The sequence below is a fragment of the Mustela nivalis genome (assembly GCF_964662115.1).
Source record: "Mustela nivalis genome assembly, chromosome: 7".
NCBI classification, from domain to species: domain Eukaryota; kingdom Metazoa; phylum Chordata; class Mammalia; order Carnivora; family Mustelidae; genus Mustela; species Mustela nivalis.
In genome coordinates, this window is record NC_139026.1 from 23,134,742 (window position 1) to 23,151,453 (window position 16,712).

Consider the following 16,712-nt stretch of genomic DNA (forward strand, 5'->3'; position numbering starts at 1 on the left):
TAGCTTTCACAGCTATGCAAAATATATTTCTTATTATTAGTCACAAGCAAAAGTTTCATTGATATTGTTATTTTACCTAACAAAAAGTGGTTATTTAAAAAAAAAAGGATACTATTGGTGCTCCAACACATTGAGCTGATTCCATGTGGTGATGTGTGTGGGCTGAATTTATCCACCAATGTCATAGAAGCAGCATCCCATATTTTAATATCATCTCCGGATGAAGCAAATCTGAGGTTTTCCTGCATGACTGCACCTACAAATAGTTCAAAACAATATATTTAAAAAACACTTAAGAATAGGCCAAAATGAAGGATCTAATCTAAATCAAGGGGCTCTACCTGTCCACTTTTGTTCCAGAAGGTGTGTTCACCACAAAGTAGCTAGAGCGATCCTTCTAAAATCACATTCTCTCAGCTGACCCTTTCAAAGGCTCTCCACAGCAATTATAATGAAATCCAACCTCCATGGCATGCCTTACATGATCTGGCCCCATTGTAACTGTCCTACCTCTCTTCCCCATAGCCGCCAGACTCACAGGCCTTCTTTCTTGCCTCGATCTTTCCACTTGCCACCCGCTCTGTTGGGAATGCTCTTTGCCCAGATTTCCCAAGGTCATCTCCTTCACCTCACTCTAGTTTCAGCTAGTCTCCTCAGAAAAGCTTTCCCTGACCACCATGGCTAAAGCAGCCCCATACCAGTTGCCTATGATGCAGTTTCACTCCACCCCCTAACAGCACTTTCTGCTATTTGGAACTCTTCCTTGTTCTCATAATAATGTCTTCCTCTCCTGACTAAAACAAAACAAAGATCCTGAAAATGAGTTTTGACTTGTTTACTATCAGTCTTGATATGTTCCTGGCACACAGTAGGTGCTCAACAAATAACTGTTAGCTAGAAAACTTCCTAAACCTCTTAAAAATGTACCAAAAAACTGTAGCATCCCTGAGAGTTAGAATCCCGTGACTCCAGTTTTTTCCTAATAACTCCAAAATTAGCAAATACAGCCAAAGGAGATATCACTAAGTCCCTACACTAACACTTGCTCTACAACACCTCAATGGTACTGTTTATTCACAGTATATAATTCAAATACATAATTCTGACAAGTGATTTAACAAACCAAGGCAGTCTACAAAACAGAAGGTAAGGGAGCTGCTTTAGGCAGATACTCTAAGGGCATCAAGTACTAATGGCATGACCAGTCAGAAAAAAAATGCTCAAAAATACATGGAGGAAAGGAAGGGAAAGGAGCCTAGAAATATACCCTCCATACCTTCCTGATGTGTTCAGTGTTGAGGATAGCACAGTACTAGTGATGTCACAGACAGAGTCCCAAGTCACCAACAAAGCATCACATGTGTGTCCACTGTATCTTATTTCAGAGGTCAAATTAAGGGTATAATAAATTACAAGGCCTTTTGATTCTCAAGAGACAAAAAAAATTTTTTTAACATGCTTATAGAAAGGTTAAAAGTTTTGTTAACTAGAAAAGTCATTTATGTGGTTCATTATGCTTCATCTTTGGAAACAGTATTACCAAAAGCCGTTAGTCATCTGTTGAAATGTGGACATGCTGTCTTTGGATTTGGTGTCTTGACATGCGGTAACGTGTTGGTTCCCTACTCAGGGTACAATTAAGTGCTGGAAAGGGGGAATCTCTTAAAACCAGTGAACAACTGAAAAATGCCTTTACTATAATCTCAGACCATTCCTGTTGAGCTGTGTGGGGCAGTGTGGAAAGATCACTTAAGTCCGGGCTCAGAAAACAGGAGTTCAAAGGATCTGCCCCACAGTTAGGTGGCAGGGACTCTGGCAGTCACTTACTGTCTGTTTCCTTCTTTTCAAGTGGAGCGGGAAAAGGGACCCTCTGCCCACCTACCTCACTCTTCTGAGAACTGAGCACCTTTAAGGGAGAGGCATTCCTCAGTCTCTCAAAGAAGGTCCCATCAAAGTGAGTTGTCAGGACACAAGGTGGTAAAACACAGCCAACCCCGAATTTAGGGACAGCGTCTACAGAGGGGGAAAAAAAAATCACTACAATACTTAGTTTCAACCTAAGTTCTCCAACTTTAATTTACTTGCAGGAGCACCGCTCAACTGGGTTACCTTATAAAATGCATTCGAACCGTAGGGGAGGGGTTTACAAAAGGGGAGGCGGCCGGTGGAGAAGCGGCAAACTTTCCGGGGGACAGCACACCCCCCGGCAGAGCCGCCACCAACCCACCCACCCCAGCTGCCCGGGCCACTCTCAGGCTGAGCCCGTGACTGTCGCAGACGGAGGTGCGCGACCCCGGCCCCGCGGCTCCCGGGCACTTCCGCGCCAAACCCGCTGCCGCGCCCCTGCCCGACAACTGTCCAGAGAGCACCGGACCGGCCACGGCGCGGGACTCGGGGACCTCCGACGCGCCCCCGGGGTGGCCGGAAGGAGGGCGGAGTTCGGGACTGTGCAAAGACGCGGCGAGCGGCGGCCAGCTAACCCCCCGGCCCTCCGGAACCTCACCTCTCAGCCGCGGTACACCGGGGGCCACCGCGCGGCCCGCTCCGGCGCTGGGCTTCCGGCTCCCGCCCGGACTGTTAAACTTCGGCGGCCGGAAGTCCCGCCCGCAAGTAGCGTCACGGGGAGAGGCGCTGCACAGAGGGGGTGTCGGGTTGGCTGGGCAGGGGCGGGGCAGGGGCGGGGCAGGGTCCCCGCGGCGGTCGCGATCCCTCCGCTGGAGCGGGAACTGGAGGGATGGGAAGCTCCTTCCAGGTCCCAGCGACGATCTCGGGGCACTGGCAGATGTGACTTTGTTGTTCATTTGTTCGCTGATTGTGCCAGGTTCTAGGCTAGACTCGGTGCGCCGTGATGGGCTTAGCCTGGGAGTGCAGGGATACGGTGAACGTTGTCGTCCCTGGCCTCGTGGAGCTTACAGTTCAGTATGGGAGGCAGACGTTAATAAATAATTACGTATTTAAAAGTGAAGCGGACAGTTGCTTCAAAGAAAAGCTAACAGGTGAATGAAAAATATATGAAAGGGAAATGAACATGGGTATGGGTTTAAGAAAGTCTTCCTTGAAGAGGAAACCATGGAGAGCAGATAAAACCCCATGCAATTTATAAACCAGAAGGTATGCTCAGAAAAGCTAAGAAATAACCAAAAGTGTAAGTGTCTGAGACATATGACTTCAAAACCCAGGATCTTTCTTCTTAATCATGCTACAGGGTCAGGAACATCAAACACCATCTGGTTGAGAATTCAGAAAGGGAAGTTTCTCAGAATGGAAAAAAGGGTTGCCAACTGAGTTTTCAATACCGAGTTCTTTTATTTTTTTCTTTTTTTTAAGCTCTACTGACAATTTTTGCTGAGAATATTGAGAACTATGGGGCATTTCTTCTGCAAACAGTATTATTATTCTTTCATCACAAATGTGTCAACTAGGAGTGGGTTCCTGAACTAGGTACATAAGCCCCAATTACTTGTACCCATGTTGCAAGTAAACTTGAAAACTCTGAATGCAATTTTTTCTGAGCAGAAACTGAAATCCTAACCAAGTTGTGAAGATTGATAGGAAGCCTCAAAAGGAGAAAGATAGCAAGCAGCAACTGCCTTGTATAGTTTACAGTTCTTGAGTTTATTAAATCCAATTTTGGCAGGGAAGGGGGCCAAAAGAAAGACTATGGGAATAGAGGCAGGGAAAATTGGGGCTACTAATGAAGAAAAGACAACTAAAATCTCTGAAAAGTTAAAGCCAGAAAAAAAAAAATTGAGACTAGAATATATGCAACAAAATATAATAATGCATGTCATGTAATACATATTATATACTGTATGGTGTAACAAATATATATGACAATACATATTACTTATTGAATGTATACTTCACTAAACATATATGTATGCATGCATAGACATAATTTGTATATATATACCATATGTATAAGTCATCCTTCTAAAAACATTACACTATTACATGTCCCCCGCTTTACATGTGAAGAAACAGAGGTTAAGTTAACTTGCCTGAGGTCATACAGTTTAGAAATTGTATGGACAGGAGTTAAACCCAGAACCATAAGTCTACAGACTGTGCTATATAGTCAAGAGCTAAAACACAGCATGAAGAGCCAAAAGTTAACCTCCACTGCCCCTCCTTGCTGGTGCCATGGCCTCATCAAAACGTACATGGTTTTGAGACAGTTCTGTCATTCCTGTTCCTACCCTTCTGCCTATGTGCTTACTTTCCTCAGATCTATAAAATATAAGCAATAGAAGCCGAATGTTGGAAACCCCACTAATATATGAAGTATATAAACATATATACGTTTCCAAAAGTAGACATCATTATGAGAAATATTTCTAGAGAAAATGAGGTCAATAAAACCAGAAGCTATATAAATTATACATAGATATGTGACTACAGAAACAAAAAGTACAGGAAGAATAAATGTCTTAATTAAAGGGAGAAAAAGCATATCCAGAATCATTGTTGGAGACTTTAACAGAATTCTTTCAGTAACTGATAGAATATCCAAATAAGAAAAACAATAAGATGTAGAAGATCTGAACACTATTAACTATTCTATATGAAAAAAGAAGAAGGAAAGAAAGAAGGAAGGAAGGATTAGTTCCAAAGTCAATAGTCATGACTCTCTTAAGGAACCTAGAAAAAGAGGAGCAAATTACACAAAGAAAACAATGAAGCTAAAAACAAATGAACAGTAAAAAGTCCGATGAAATCAGGTGGTGAATCTTTGTAATGATTAATAAAGTAGATAAACCTCTACCTAGACTTATCAAGAAGAAAGAGAAAACATAAGTTAACAATAGAAGAGGGGAAAGAGAGGCTATTAATACAGAGCCAAAAGAAATTTCAAAAAATAGTAAGGGAAAAATATGAACAACCTTATAACAATAAACTTGGTAATTAAATGGACAAATATCTTGAAATACATAGATATTAAAACTGACACAAGGAGAGATAATATGAGTAGCCCCTATGTATACTACAGAATTTGCATTCCTAATAAAGAAAAGAAAATACCAGGATCAAATGGCTTCCCCATTGAATTCTACCAAACACATAAGAAAGAAATTATACCAGTCCAATACAAACTTCTGCTGAAAAGAGAAGAGGAGGGAGTATCTTCTAAACTTATTTTTTCAAGGATAGTCTGGCACTAAAACCAAAGGCATTGCAAGAAATAACTTTAGACTCATATCTCTCATACATACAAAAATTATACATGTATGCAAATTAAATATATATGCAAATTAATTCCAATAACACATAAAAAGGTTTATACATCGTGACCAAGTGGAGTTTATTCCAGAAATAGAAGGTTAGTTTAACCTCCCAAAATTAGTTTATATAATTCACCATATTAACAAGAGAAAGAATACCCATATAATTATGTCAATAGGTAAAGCAAAAGCATTTGAAAAAAACAGTATTCACTCATGATTAATAAGTCTCAGCTAACTAGGAAAATAAACAGGAAATATCTCACCTGGGTCAAGAACAGACCATACTTCATGGCAAAAACAAAACGAACAAACAAAAAACGAATGCTTTTCTCCTAAGATCAAGAGCAAGACAAGGATGCCCAGTCTCACAACTACTATTCAGATTCTTCTGGAGGCCCTTGCTGGTGCAATAAGAGACAGAAATAAAAGAAAAGAAAAGAAAAGAAAAGAAAAGAAAAGAAAAGAAAAGAAAAGAAAAGAAAAGAAAAGAAAAGAAAAGAAAAGAAAGAAAAGAAAAGAAAAAAAAAGAAAAGAAAAGATAGGAAAGGAAAAGAAAAGCAAAGCATACAGAATGTACAGGAAGAAGCATAATTCTCTTTATTTGCAGACAATTATGATTATGTACTGGAAAATCGTAAGAAATATGCTAAAAAAGCTCCTAGAACCAATAAGTAAATTTAGCAAGGCCTATGCAAAATCCTATAAAAATAGAGCAACATTTCTAAATACTCAATAAGCAATTGGAAAATGAAATAAAAATTACAATCCCATTCCGAATAGCACCCAAAAGCATAAATATTTAGTTAATTTAATAAAATATACTCAGTAACGATGCACTGAAAACTACAAAACATTGCTGAGAGAAGTTAAAGTCTTAAATAGAGAGCTATATATATCACACTAATGAGATGGAGAATATTGCTAGACTGTCAATTTTTTTTTTAAAGACAAATTCAAAAGAACTATACCTGCTGTCAATGTAGATCTGACACAAATTAGTCCACAGTGACAGAAAGCCGAATAGTATTTGCCTGAGTAGTGGGAGGGATGGACTATGGAGAATTCAAGGAAGCAGTTGGTGGTGATGGAAAGTTCTTTACCTTGGTTTTTGTGGTGGCTTCAATACATCTATCAAAGTTCAGGAACTAAGAGCTCCAGATCCTAAAAAATAAAGTGATGTCCTTGACTTAGGAAAACAAAATTAATTATTTCTTTAGAAGACATACCAAAATACATTACTGTCAAATTTCAGAATATTGGTTTGAAGAAATTTTAAACATTCCCCAAATGGGGGAAAAAAAAAGTTACTACACAAGGTTCAAGGATTTGAATGGCTTCCATGCCATTCCTATTCTAGCAGGAATACTAGAATTTATAAAACAATGGAACAATCCCTTTATATTTTTGAGCAAAACAAAAAAGAGAGACTATTAAGCAAAAATTATGTAGTCCTATTTATTACTCTTCACGTGTGAGGGAATAAAAACATTTTCAGCCATGTAACATCTTAACAAATTTACCTCCCATACACCCTATGAGGAAGATATTTGAGGAGATGGGCCACCAAAACAAAGGAGCAAGTCTAGAGAGAGGGAGAGTGGGCACCCACCTTGAGAAAGGTAAAGGGAATCCTCAGGATGTCACTGAAGGAAAATTCCAGGCTAACGGCCAGACACGGCTTAAAGAACAATCAGTCCAAACAGCAGCTCAAAAGTCTCCAAAAGCACTATTGTCAAAAATAAATACACACACACACACACACACACACACACACACACACACACTCATACACATACATATCTCGCATGCTTAATTGTGTTATGAAGAGATTTGCAGAACTGGGGGAGAGAATGTAAAGGATTTATCTTGTGATTGAAGACATAAAAAACTGGAAAAGCAACCAACCAGCCAAACTGTAAGAGAAAACTAACACTAGAAAAACAAAAAGTTGGGTAAGAAAGGAAAAATGGAAATAGCAACCACAATATACCATATAATTCTGTGATGAGTAATATTGCCATAATCATAGAAAATGAACATGAATTTTAATTTAACCAAAATTATGATTCAGCTATCTTGAATTGACAGAGAGACGGGAAGTACGCATTTGCATGTAGTTAGGTTCTGTGAGAACTGATTCCCTGCCTTCTATGGTAGAAAGTTAATAAGAAATCCTAAAATTGAAAAAATCTTATCATGAATAAGCTTATTATTCAGAGAGTTGGAGATGAAATCCAAATGACTCCATAAAAAAGTTGCCTCAGGGAGATCTGTAAGTGGGTAATGATGGATAAAGACAAAGAACTCTTTTTTTTTTAATTTTTATTTTTGGCCTTGTGGTTTTATGTTTCTCTTTTTAAGTTATTCCAATATGTCTGACTCTTTTAAATAAAGTAAACTTAAAAAGAGAAAAAAGCAAGTACAATATATTGACCCATTCATAGTTTAAGGCGTCAAGATTTAGAAAGGTTAGAGCCGCTACGTAATATATTTTATAGTGGTTTTCAGGGATATGCCAAAAAGCCACATTGTTTGTTATTATTGCAATGTCAATGAACATTTGTGAGTCCTCTAGCTTCCCAGGAAGCTGTGCAGGTTAGGTGATTTCGGTCACCGAGATAAATATTATCCCTGCCTTGGAGAAGCTCCGATTATACCAAGGTAACACATACTAGGGATATAAAATGATATCCCTTGCTATATTTATCGAGTGCTGGGGAGTCTCAGTGGAAGAAAGAGTCAGTACCACCTAAGGAGCCAGGATTAGTTTCAAAAGGAAGCAAGATGACATTTATTTAATAACTTAGAGTTTCCGGGGAGTAATGGGGTCCTATGACATGGAAATTTACATCCCTTCCCCACAACTGCCACCACCCATTGCTTTGGGACCCTGCTGCCCTACATGGTTCTTTTTTGCACAACGTTCCCTAGAACTTTCCCGGAGCTCCTTCTGGCACTTTTATCGGGTTTGTGTTCAATTCTTACCTCTTCTTTTCTCCAGACTACATTGTCTAAAATACCCCCACACCTCATCATGCTCTTTCTTCTTACCTGAATTCTTCAAAGCACCTAACTACTTGACATTTTACAATACTATACATTTATTTACCTTTGTTTGGTTTGCTTAGTTTCTTTATTGGAGTTGAAAGGGCCACACAAATAAGAATTTTGGCCCCTTTTTCCTTGCTACTGTACTCCCCGTGCTTCGACCAGTGCCTGGGATCTAGTAAGCGCTCAGCACTCATTTGTCGATTATGTAAATGGATGAAGACTGAATATCTCCAGTCTAAATCCCTCACCCGAGTGCAGAGCCGTATGCACTCAAGTGCTGCTGTCTCCAGCAAATCATCCTACTTCCCCTCTGCCAAACCGTCCTGGCTTCTGTAGCTCCTCGGAGCATCCCAATGGTTCAAATCAGACATTGCCAAATCAATACTGACTTACCCCTCTTCTTTCCCTCCTTCCCACAAACACCCAAATAGGGCCTCACTAAACCCCCTTAATTCTGTTCATGAATAACTCTCAAATCTGTCCAGTTCTCCCCATCCCCACTGCTATTATCTTGGTTTAAAGTATCCTTGACTCTTGGCCAGATTGTTGAAAGAGTCTCCTCCTCTTTTGTTTTCCCGGTACCCAGCTCTGATCCCTCCAACTACCCTCCAAACTCCTACCACACCACTTTTCATTCAATGCAATCAGATCACAGGACTGCTGTGCTTAAAACCTAGGTTCTTAGAATAAAATCTAACTCCTTTGCCGGACCCTATTCACCACTGCCTCATGCTGACATCCCCAGGTTTTCTCTGGCCGCCTGTTCAGCCTTACCGGCCAGCTATACCCTGTACCAGCTTGTCTCGCCTTTGTCCTTGCTGCTTCCTCTGTTTAGAACGTGTCCTGCCCCTCTCCAATTTGATCAGATGGCAGAGACTGAGAAACTGACGCCCTGCTGCTTGCTGCCTCAGCAACCTTTGCCTGCTCCACTGGACTGTAAATCATGCATCTATTCATTGGCCCAAAGCTCAGGAGCATAGAGGAGCATAGTGCCTGCCTATGCAAAATAGGTCTTTACGTCCCCAGTACCTAGCATGATGCCTGACACAAAAGAGATACCTAGTAAATGTTTGGAGAATGAATGAATGAATGAATGAGTGAATCTGTTTTTCAGAATCTCTTCCTAGAATCTAGCGGTAAAGTGGAAAGCGGATCGCTGGTAGGGAGTCTCAAAGCATGCAGAGTAGTTAAGAGCCAGTTGACATATTCCGGACAAGATGAAGAGAGTCTGGACTCAAGCAGAGGCAACAGAAATGGAAATAAGGAGTCAGAATAAGAGACTTCTGTTCCAAAAAACAAAAGGTATTTTATGAGCAAATGCAATTGAGCACTGTGTGTGTTCTGAAGGATGGGTCTAGTGCTTTAAATTTAGACAAAGGGCTGGAAAGCCAGACGTACCCCATGAGATGCAATCAATCAACAAACTTCATGAAAGTGAGAGGAGGTGATTGAAGTAGACAAAGAGGTTGGCAAGGCACGTAAGAGTTTTTGATACAGAAATGAAAGAGAGTGTTTTAACTGCCGAAGAATCTAGAGGCTGACAAGGAGAGTGAAGATTGGAGTGCAGAGGATGTAATAACTGGAAAAGTTTGCTTCAGTCCTTAATATGGTAATAAAATTTGCAGACAGCCAACAATGCTATACTGACTACAAAGTTATACATTATACAAGCTGCCTTCCATTTTGATCATAGAGGTATAAAAAAAGGAGGCGAGCAAGCTTCTGTGATTTATTGGGGGGAAATAACTAACTTCCAGGGCATGCCATAAGGTCCGTGTAGCCTTATCTCATTTACAAATAATTGGCATCTCCGGAGTCATAACGTGATGTGACGCGTAAGGTATCCCCAAAATGTGGAAAGATTCTGTTGTGACATCTGTGCTATTAGCCCAAATGCAGGGAAGGGAAAGGAATGGGTATTTCCTAGGAACCTACTGTGTGGAGGACACTAGGGTTTACATGTGTCTGTCATCCATCTTTACTTGTTAAAAATGTTAATGAGTTATTATCTGTCATAACTGATTTTGGGAGATTCTTTTTGGGAAATTCTTCAGAAACAATGAAGACCTGCAAATACTTTTTTTCTGAATAAAGAATATATATTATAACACATTTATACAAAAAAGAGTTAAAAATAAATCTTCTCCCACTCCAGATACTGAGCCATATTTTTCTCCCTCTGAGACAATAACTAAAAATAATTTCTTGTGTTCCTTTCCAATAACATTCTACACACATGTACACTTTTACATACATCACTCAAAAATCCTTCAATAGTCACTGAACACAATTATTAGCTTAATATACATCCGTTCTGTGGTCTTCTTTTTCACTTAACAGTTTAGCTTGGAGAGTTCCCCACCTTAGTACATAATAATGTCATTCTTTTCTCTCCTCATATAATATTCCATTCTTTGGATGCACCATGTTTTATTTAACAAAGTCTCTGTTAGTGAATATTAAAGATGTTTCCAGATACTATTTATTCATGTATAATTTCTCATACACGCGATTAGAACTGTATTTGCTGGCTCTGTTCAATACTGATATCACATGAACAACTTATGCAAAATTAAATGTTTAGTTAAAAAAAGTAAAAGAGGGGCACCTGGGTGGCTCAGTCAGTTAAGCATCTGCCTTCAGATCAGGTCGTGATCTTGGGTTCCTAAGATCAAGCTCCACATCAGGCTGCTCTTCAGCAGTGAGTCTGCTTCTTCCTCTCCCTCTGCCCTTTCCCCCAACTTGTATGCTCTCTAAGTAAACAAGTAAATAAGTAAAATCTTAAATAAATAAAAAATCAAAAGTAAAACAAGTAAAATTAACTTTTAAAATATATTTAACCCATTATATCCCAAATACTCAACTTGTAAATCAAAGTAAAAAATCAGCAAGAGGGGTTTCTGGGTGGCTTAGTTGGTTAAGCGTCTGACTCTTGATTTTGGCTCAGATCATGAGCTCAGGGCCACAGGATGAGCCTTGCATCAGCATCAGGTTCTGTGCTCAGCATGGAGTCTGCTTGTCCCTCTCCCTCTATTCCTCCCCACTCTTGCACATGGTTATCTAATTATCTAAAATAAATAAATAAAATCTTTTTAAAAACCATCAAGTAGATAGTTTACATTTTATTTGGACTGAGTCTCTGAAATCCAGTGTACATTTTAGAGAGTACCACCTAACTCAGACAAGCCACATTTTAAGTGCTGAGCAACTAGGTACGGCCATGACTACCATACTGGAAGGCACAGGTGTATACATACATTCCTTGAAGAGAATTGCCAAGAGTATGAGGTAAAATGCCTTTCAAAGAAGCTGTACCTATTTACGTTACCCTCAGTTCAGTTAAAAATAGCGTAACACTGAGTTTCAATTTGCAGTTACTACATTACAAATGAGTTTGAACATTTTATATGTTGAAAAGTTATTTGTATTTCCTTTTCTGTGGATTGATTCTTTGATTCTTTCTTTCTTTCTTTTTTCCTCTTTTTCTTTTACTAGATTTGTTTTCTTCCTTACTGGTAGATCAGAGAATGAAACTACTCCCTTTATCTGTCATAAATGTTTTAGTTTACCCTCTTTTGGCTTTGGTTATAGCATTATTTTGCCATGCAAAAATGTTTACAATCAGAATATCAGTCATTTACGGCATCTTGATTTTATTATACTTATAGAGGTTTTTGTCTCTCTAAAAGATCATTTAAAAAATCTTTTCCATGACTCTTCTGATCCTCACAATAAAGTTAAGAAACTGATGTCATCATTTCCATTTTACAAATTAGAGAATAGATGCTTAGAGAAATATTAAATACATTGCTTTAAAACACCCAGCTGATACGTGGAAGTGCTAGGAATCAAACCCAGTCTGTCTAATAACATTAAAGACTATGCTGCTTTTTTTTACTACACTGTAATGATCAATATAACCTGTGTTAGGTTTCTCTCTGCTGTCCACTTATTTTAAATCCTAGTGTTGTATTAAATATATCACTATTATTGATAGCTAAAACATTACATCAACGCTAACACCATATTCCCACAAAATTTCAGATAAATAGAACTAAGAACACTGGACAATCCCATGGAGTAAGGAGGACAGGCATTTCCTGGGGGGAGGAAACCAAAGGTGATCAACTGGAATGCAACCATCAGGGAAGGCTACCACATGGGATGGTGACATTTGATTGGTATCATAAAGGAGATGCAGAGATTAGACATACAGAACAGAGGGACAAAAAGTTCTAGAGAACAAACCTAAAATGGTCAAGAGTTCAGTTCATTGAGTGAACAGAGAACAAATAACAGGTTTCAGTGAGACTGCAAAGAGCTTTGGTTTTGAGAACAAAGGGTTTGGACATATTTATGGGAGTAGCCAGCAGTCACTGATACAATTTGAAAAAGGTAGTGACATGATTGGAATTCTGTTTCAGAAGATTAATCTGGCTAGCTACCGAAGAGAGAAGAGTGTAGGGGAGAAAGAGAGGGAGTGAGAGAGGAAGAGAGAGAGAGAGGGAGAGAAAGGCGGGAAAGGAGCAGATCATTTAGGGTCCAGGAGAGGAAGATTAATCCATCATTACTGTACTATATGATTACGTTGTATTCCTATTACTCACCTTTCCCACTAAATTTTGCTCCAAATGACAACTGACATTGTTTTAAAAACTCAAATCTGTCCTTTAAAGAAATAGATTTTTACCCGTTCGAGCTTTGAGACAAATTCAGAAGAGAAGTATCAGAAATATCTTGTGCAGTGATTTCACTGCTGGATAAATGTACACCTTCTCGAAGTGAATACCTTAGAAAATGCTCCAGTGATTTTACCTAATGTTTTAAAAAACATCACATAGTCTTACCTCATGCTAAAAACATATTTCAACCACCATAAAGGAGAAAAAAAATCTGCCTTTCTTATATGTGATTTTCTGAGAAGACATACATCTTATTCATATGTTTAGTTAATAGGCAAGCTTTCTCAAAATGAAGACTAGTCTATGGGGGTTTGCCTTCATTTTAAAATCTATCTGTCAGAGCTGAGTCTAAAAGGCTGACTGGGTTTCAACTGCAAACTGGCTTCCACCATCATCATTCAACAGATTGTAGACATCTGCTGTTTTTGGTTGCCCTCCATATCTCCCACATATTCTGGAAACAGCAACTCTTCTTCTTCTTTCCTTTGGATTTATTCCTCCCCTCTCAAACCATGTGATTCTGATTGTGTGGCCATTCACGGTACCTACTCCCTGGCCTAGGAATGGACCCATGACCCTGGCCTGATTAATGAGTCCTTCTGAGCAAGTTGTATATTCCAAGGCAGGGAAAGAGTTGTTCCCTGTTTTCTCTGGAATTATAAGACTAAAGAAATGTAAGCCTGGAGCTGTCTTATGTCCCTGCATGGACAGGGACCCTCTCTGCAGTAAAAGAGAATGAGACCAAAATGTAGAAGGACAGGGACGTGTGGACAAGGGGTTATGGCAAGAAATGGAGAGAAAACAGTAATATCATTTAAAATCTGCTTCCACCCTTCTCATTCTCATCAACGGAACTGATAAATTCCTTCAGCTGATTTGACTTGAGCTTTCAGTAATTGCAACAAAAAGAGACCTAATTGCTTCACTTACAAATAAGTTCCAATATACCCAATATGATGTCATATTGCATTACGAGCTTTTAGCTCACCCAATCTTTTTGATGTCCACATCTCTATTAGCTATGTTCTCTTTATTACTCTATTCTCTTAGTTTTTATCCCATCTCTCTAGCCACTCCATCTTGGTCTCCTTCTGGAACTTTCCCCCTTGGATTTCCATTCTGTGTCTTTCTTCCTGTGAAATAGTGTCAAAACCTATAGTTCTAAAACCTACTTCTATTCTGTTGATTTTAAACCCGACATCTCACAGACCCTTCAGCCCAAGGGGCTATATAGTAAACTTATTGTCTTTGACACCAAACCTTCTCCTTCTACCTACTATAATCTGTACCTTAACTGATTGACCCATCACCCAATCATAAGCTCAATCCAGAATCCCAAGAATCATTATTAGAGTCTCCTCCTTTCTCTTTCCCTCTATCCTATCAATCATTAGATCATACACAGGTTATTTTCTAAGTATCCTTCAAATCAGCACTTACTTTTTATCTTAACATGCCCTACCCTAATTCAAACTACCTACTCTGGAATACCACTGTAACCCCCTAGTGACTCATCCTACCTCTAGGTCAGTCCCTTTAATATATGTTCTATCTTATTACCAGAAGTTTCTTCCTACAAAATAAATATGACAATTTCACTCCTCTCCTGAACACGCTTGAGGAGATGGCTCTATATCACTTTTAGGATAAAGTTCTAGCTCCTTAGCTTAGTACATACAGCCATTCTTGAGTCACCAAGCATGTATTAAACACTCACCATGTCCCAAGTTCTGTAGTAGATGTTGTAGTTGCAGGAAATAAAACAAAAACATGGCTTCTGCCTAAAAGCGCTGCTGGTTTTGGAGAAAAGTCACTAAACAGCAGCGACTTAGTTGAAACGTATAACATGAATGCTGTGATTCATGCCCTTTCTAATGCCATGAAAAAGCAATACCAAATACATAATCCAAGGGACCTCAACCTGAGTTGTTTGACTACTAGAGAAACACTCTTACTTTTACCATTTTGTTTGAACTGAGATGAGGCTTTTCTAGAAAAGATTAAAGAAGGATTCATCCCAAAGAGTGACTTTCTGAATTCCTTTTAGCTACTGATAGATATTAGCACTCAAGGAGATTTGAACATTACAGCCTTGCACTCCTCTACCTTGATGGAGAAAGTTCTGTCTGCATATGGCCACATAGATTCACCTTTGGGTCAGATAGCTGTTCTGTGCCTTCTAAACACAAAATAAAGGATGCTCTATATCACTTGGTTTCTAATAGCATGTCATAGACTTTAATGCAACATTATGGGGTTACAGTATTTAATTGGTTTGGTGCTTGTTTCCTGTCTACTCCTATAATAAAGGATACATTAGGTAGGCTTTGTGTGTATGGCTTGACTTTGCATAAAACAGCTGCTCTCATTTTAAACTAGTGAAAAAACTAGGAATTATATCAGAGGGAACAATCCTTCGCCTGATGACCTAATGGGTTTTTTCTCTCTTCTAATTTCCATGAGTCTAGACACATCTTTTGTGAGGAAAAAATGCTCTCTGGCTGTTAATTTGACAGCTGGAAATTTTTTGCTCTTTGCTCTTTTTCACCTGGACTTTCATCACTGATTTCAGCTTGTAGGAGATGGGGAAGTTGTCTCAGAGAAACTATTTTTGAAAGCTGACTAACAATGGTCCAAGGGTGACTCATGATGCAGGAAGGTAAGCATTAAGCAGATTGTTGAATAGGAAAAAAAAAAAGTTGTTTGATTTATTTCCTTCCTCCTGCTGAAGTATTGACCAGAAAAGGGCTTCCTGGGTGCTAGTGAAATTCTATTTCTTTATCTCCCATGGTTACTGGGTGTGCTCAATTTTAATAAATTCATTGAGCTATATTCTTTGAATTCATGCAACTTTCTGTATTTATGTTATACTTCAACAAAAAAAAAAAAAAAAAGAAAGAAAGAAAGAAAAGAAAAGGAAAAAAACCTTGCAAATTCCTTCCCTACCTGAGGGATTGAAGGATAAACAGACACACACACACGCACTCACACACACACACATATATCTTCCCTCTTCATACAAAGGGATTATCTTCCTAAAATATCTTTCTCTTTTCTGTTAGACTATAAATTCTCTTTCTTCTTTATTAGAGTTTAAATTCCTTGTGAGTAGGGCATAAGTCTTGCATAGTTTACACTCCCTCTTGGAGCTAGCACATAGGAGATACTTAGATAAATGCTGAACAAAGGAATGAATAAATGACCAAAGTAAAGATTTTAGAAACAGGTTTTAATAACTAAGAATAGTAATAGAGTAAATTAGTATTCTCTACATCACAAAAGACAATTATGTCCCTGATGATCTTGGACATTGGCCAGGTTCTCCAGGCAGCTTGAATCCCATAATTGTGGTAAATATTAAATATAATGTTTGACCAATTAAACCAGCCTTATCCTCAGTATTACTAGATAAGAGTCGGGAAGAGTAAGGTCTCTGTGACTTAGTGATTGTCTTTAAAGAGTGTTGCAACTACGGTACTGCAGGGTGAGATGGGCTTAGTGCTGGAGCAGGGGACACAGCACTGTCTCCATCCCCCATGCAATAAAATCTTCCTTCATGTCACAAGAATAGTCATTGTTATCATAGGGACCTGACTTAACATGTACAGTTTTATTTTGTCCTTGTTTTCTTTAACCTTCATCTTGAAAAACTTCATGCTTAGACTGTGAAAGAACAAATAGAAAGATCAAGGTAGAAAGAATATGAATTGATACTGTAGCCTCATTGCATGAAGGTTTGGGTTTTGCTAACATA

General features: G+C 38.8%; 1 protein-coding gene across 8 annotated transcripts in view; it reads right to left on the bottom strand.

The window, feature by feature from the left end:
- NEDD1 (NEDD1 gamma-tubulin ring complex targeting factor) overlaps positions 1-2,612 on the bottom strand; it is a 49,107-nt gene extending 46,495 nt beyond the window's left edge. For 2 of the 8 annotated variants that reach the window (XM_082739244.1, XM_082739241.1), the window contains exons 1-3: positions 2,504-2,612; positions 1,883-2,013; positions 113-256 (exon numbers count right to left, since the gene is read on the bottom strand). In XM_082739244.1, the coding sequence (XP_082595370.1) occupies positions 113-248 (136 nt within the window). In that variant the 5' untranslated portion in view covers positions 249-256; positions 1,883-2,013; positions 2,504-2,612. Of the gene's footprint in view, positions 1-76; positions 257-1,276; positions 2,014-2,503 lie in introns of those variants that run through there. The other 6 variants (XM_082739246.1, XM_082739245.1, XM_082739242.1 and 3 more) reach the window with 6 other exon arrangements.
- Positions 2,613-16,712: the final 14,100 nt, after the last annotated feature.